Consider the following 4,296-nt stretch of genomic DNA (forward strand, 5'->3'; position numbering starts at 1 on the left):
GGGGAGAGGACAGCCTAAATACTGATGGGGAAGTGATGTGGTCGCAGGGTGTGGGCACGAGTGTGTGGTTGGCAGCAACCTCCTAAGAAAGTTTCCACCCATGAACCAGGCAGTGGCCCAAGATTGAGGCTGTGACAGATCTGAGCCCTGGGCTGTGTTTAGAGGGCTGACCATACTTCCATTTTTAATGACACCTCACCACTTATCCATCCACTACTCGCCAACCATTATCTCCAGAAGACGAGCAGTGACCTGGATCACATTGTGCAGAAAAATCAGAATTCACATCTGTCAGCAGTTAACAGTATCAGAGGCCAGCAACAACATTGCGCTAGTACAGTAGAGTGGGATCCTCTTGCAGGAGTTTTACAGAACCTGCAGATCCTCCTTTATGTAGATCAGAACTAATTAAATAAATCAAAAATTAATTCTGTGCATATTCAGACACGTTTAAAAACTGGTTTTATTGGTGTGTGGAGTAGTCATGCTGGCACCAACATAGAGTATAAAGACAATGCTTGTACAATCGAGGCAGGAGATCCAAAAATCACAATCTCACTTAAAACATTCATATACAAACCAAACAACCAGGACTAAAAAGAACCTCACATGCCAAGCAAACCTGCTGAACTCCCTTCCTCCAGTCCTGATCCAGGAAAGGGGAGGCCGTCAGCCTAGTTACCACCCACATAAGTGACTGACTCCAACCCTGCTTAGTCTTTATGTAAAGTGATTCATTGAGTTTACACAATTCAATTATTTTCATGAAAGAAAAATATATCTACAACATTAAAAAAAAAAAAGCACATTACCCATTATTCCCAGCACATATTAAGCCATAGGGAACTAGAAAACCCAACATAGAGGTGATCTCATTTGTGTCCAGTCACACTGTGGTATAGTTCCTCAAGGGTGTGGTCGCCAAAAAAACCACCTACCATACCTACATTACCATATCATTCCAGCATGAACTGAGCTTTTTGGTACTTGGTAATGTCTGTTACCCAGAATCCTTCAGTCCAGCATTGGTGACTCAGTCCTGGTTGTACCATGACATTTAAGTGCACAGGGGCATCAGCACAAGAACTAGGAAGGTCCCTTTGGCACTTTTAGAGTAATGGGAAGACAGTCAGGATTTATATAAGGCACTTGAAACACAAGAGGAAGAATGGCACCAAATGCCATGCAAGGATTGCAATACTGTGTCCATTCAGCACCACAATCAACCATGAGGCTCTGGTGCTCCACCTAGTAATGGAGTAGAGAGTGCAGAAGTCTTAGCTTTGTATAAAAAGGATTAATAAATAGGAGACTATTCCATACAGTCCTTTGGATAATTTTTCTTCTTTAATAAAAGTCCTTTGGTATCAGTCATTACCTCTTTACCAATCCAAGCCATCCTCTTGGAAAGAAAGTTGGGGGCTGTTCTCACTGTAAAACTGTGAATACCAGCGGCGGTGTTTCTGGATGGCAGAGTCCTCCTTCACCAGAAGTGGCTTCGAAATATATTTCTTGTTGTTCCAGACCATCACATCCCGCTCAAACTGAAAGATAACCAATTAGTCAAAGCGATAACACTAGAACATACTGCTCTTCTACCCTACATATCACAATGCCAGTACAAGTAGTCTGCATAATGGCAGGCACTGGGATGCCAGGAACCATTCCCACTTGTAGGAGTCCCATGAATCAAGAACCCTCATGGCACCTACCTGAATGCACTCAGCCTTCAGAATAAACTTGGGGACGATGGAAGGGATATTCCTCTGGTAGTAGATGCTGTGGGATACCTTCTGTAGCAGGGGTTCCACAGGCGTTACACCCTGCAAAATAATCCCTTGGCCAAGGAAGGCATGAGAGAAGTGTAAGAACACAATACCAGGACCGACCTGTGGAGGTGAAGCAGAGGCTGTGAGCGAGAAGAAAGGCTGCTGGATGGTAAGAGGGGCACAGACCAATCACACATTTACCCAATCAAAAAAAATAAACACTGTACAAGCCATCACGTTACAGAGCCAAGCCACTGGTCAAAACTAGTGCAAAACGCACGTCGGGGAGCCTGCCGCCTTCAGGTTTATTTAACCCATTATTAGCACAAACATGGACTTCTATTATCAGGCAGCTACTGCATTTCCTTGCACTTTATATCTCTCTTGTATCAGCCACCTTATTTGCACATGCACTTTATAGTAGTAATTGCTGATATGCTGTGACTTGCTGGAATTTGCCGTCTATATATTTAATTGGCATCTGCCCCTTTTTTATAATTGAAAATAGCTTACTCACTGATAACGGTGTTTCTCGGAACCCATGGACAGCACCACGGAGAGGGGGGATCCGCCCATCCTGGACAGGAACCTACAGATAAAAAGGGTGGTACCTCCCCTCCTCCTTCAGTTGGTTACAGAGCATCAGAGGGTCTCCAGATTAAACAGAAGTATATACACAACATATTGCTTATCAAGAAGCACTGTGCCTAAACGGAAACACTCCACAGACAGTAAAACGTGCTCACCACACTCGTGAAGGGGAGGAATAAGCGGATGCTTTCATGGGTTCCGAGAAACAGTTATCGGTGAGCAACTAAGCTATTCTCTCACCCATGACAGCACCACGGAGAGAATTACAGAGATTGGTAGCTTAGGGAGGGACCACCGCCTAAAGGACCCTTCTCCCGAAGGTCAGGTCAGACAGAGGCTAGCTCTAAATGATAGTGTCTGAAAAGAGGTAGAAGGTGTTGGCCGCGTGGCCCCCTTACAGATCTGTTCTATCGATACCTCGGATCCTTCAGTCCCCGAGGTCGCTACTGCTCCTGTGGGATGAGCTCTCAACCCCTCCAGAATGGTAGTCCCACTGGATGTATATGCCAATCGCATCCCTTATCCATCTTACCAGGGTACTCTTAGATGCTTTCAGTCCCCTCCGAGGTCCCTGGAAACACACAAACAGAGAGCCTTCCTTCCTACATCCTTTGGTGGCCTCTAAATACTGAACTAGGCACCTCTTCACATCTAGGGTGTGAAATCTTTCTTCTCCCCTATTCCTGGGATTTGGGTAGACGGAAGGAAGGACAACCTCTTGGGACCTATGAAAAATGTGATGCCACTATAGGTAGATATGCTGGGTCAGGCTTCAAGATGACTATCTTCTAGAATTTTGGTCAACGGTGGCACTGTTGATAGAGCCTGAATATCGCTTACCTTGTGAGATGATGCTAGCACCACTAGAAGCACAGTTTTAAAAAAAAGATATTAAGGGGAGCTGACTGGAAATGTTCAAATGGGGCACCTGTTAGTACGAGTTTTGGGTCCCATGATGGTAATTTCAGGCTAACTAATGGCCTAGACCTGGTTACGGCCCTGATAAACCGTGCTACCCAGGGAATTGCCTGCCACATCCTGGTTATAAAAGGCATCTAAGGCCGATACCTGTACTTTCAGTGTGTTAACCACCAGCCCCTGCTCTAAGCCCCTCTGTAGAAATTCAAGAATTTTGTCAATCTGGATTCCATCCTGGACCCTGGAGGTGGACAGAAACTTCCTTCAAGCTCTCCCATAGGCTCTTGTGACCGGTTTCCTACTCTTTTGTAGTGTAGAAACTAGGCTTTCAGAGAAAACCCCTTTCCCTCAGCAGTGCCCTTTCAAATTCCATGTGTTAAATGGAGGTTCACTGCTCGAGAGTGTAACACTGGTCTCTGAGACAGTAGGTCTGGGAGATCTGGTTTGACCCAAGGGTCGGTTATTGAGAGCATTCTCAGCCAGAAGAACCAAGTTCTTTTTGGCCAGAAGGGAGCCATTAGTATCATTCTCACTCCGTCCTCTCTGACTTTCCTTATGACTGCCGGAATGAGAATGATCGGGGGAAAGGCATACATAAGGCTGTGTCCACGGGAGCATAAGAGCGTCCAGCACCCAAGGATTCCCCTTGGGGTCTAGGGAACGAAGAAAGGTTTCACTTTGTTTTTGTAGTTGGCATACAGATCTATGTCTGGGGTTCCCCACATTTCTACAATCTGCAGAAAAAAAAAAGGACTGTTTTAGGACCCATTCTCCCTGGCATAATATGGTGCGACTCAGAAGGTCTGCTCTCCAGTTCTCTGTTCCCTGTATGTGCAGTGCCGAGAGAGATACTCGGATAGGGTGAGGATTTTGGAAGACATGTTCATTAGGGCTCGGGACCTGGTTCTTCCCTGATTTATATAAGCCACCATCACCTGATTGTCCGAAAATATGCGGACATGATGACCTCACAGCACGGGTAGGAAGTGTGTTAAGGTGTAGCCTACTGCCCAAGTTC

At 45.7% G+C, this 4,296-nt stretch overlaps 1 protein-coding gene across 1 annotated transcript in view; it reads right to left on the reverse strand.

Moving 5' to 3' along the window:
- Positions 1-445: 445 nt before the first annotated feature.
- The window catches only part of LOC141046739 (cholesterol 7-desaturase nvd-like), an 18,729-nt gene continuing 14,878 nt past the window's right edge, over positions 446-4,296 (reverse strand). Inside the window, 2 exon segments of the mRNA XM_073541382.1 lie at positions 446-1,544; positions 1,713-1,889. Coding sequence (XP_073397483.1) covers positions 1,383-1,544; positions 1,713-1,889 — 339 coding nt within the window. The 3' untranslated portion in view covers positions 446-1,382.

Source organism: Dendrobates tinctorius, unplaced genomic scaffold (assembly GCF_039654945.1).
Source record: "Dendrobates tinctorius isolate UK_male_01 unplaced genomic scaffold, ASM3965494v1 ptg000120l, whole genome shotgun sequence".
Taxonomy (NCBI): Eukaryota; Metazoa; Chordata; class Amphibia; order Anura; family Dendrobatidae; genus Dendrobates; species Dendrobates tinctorius.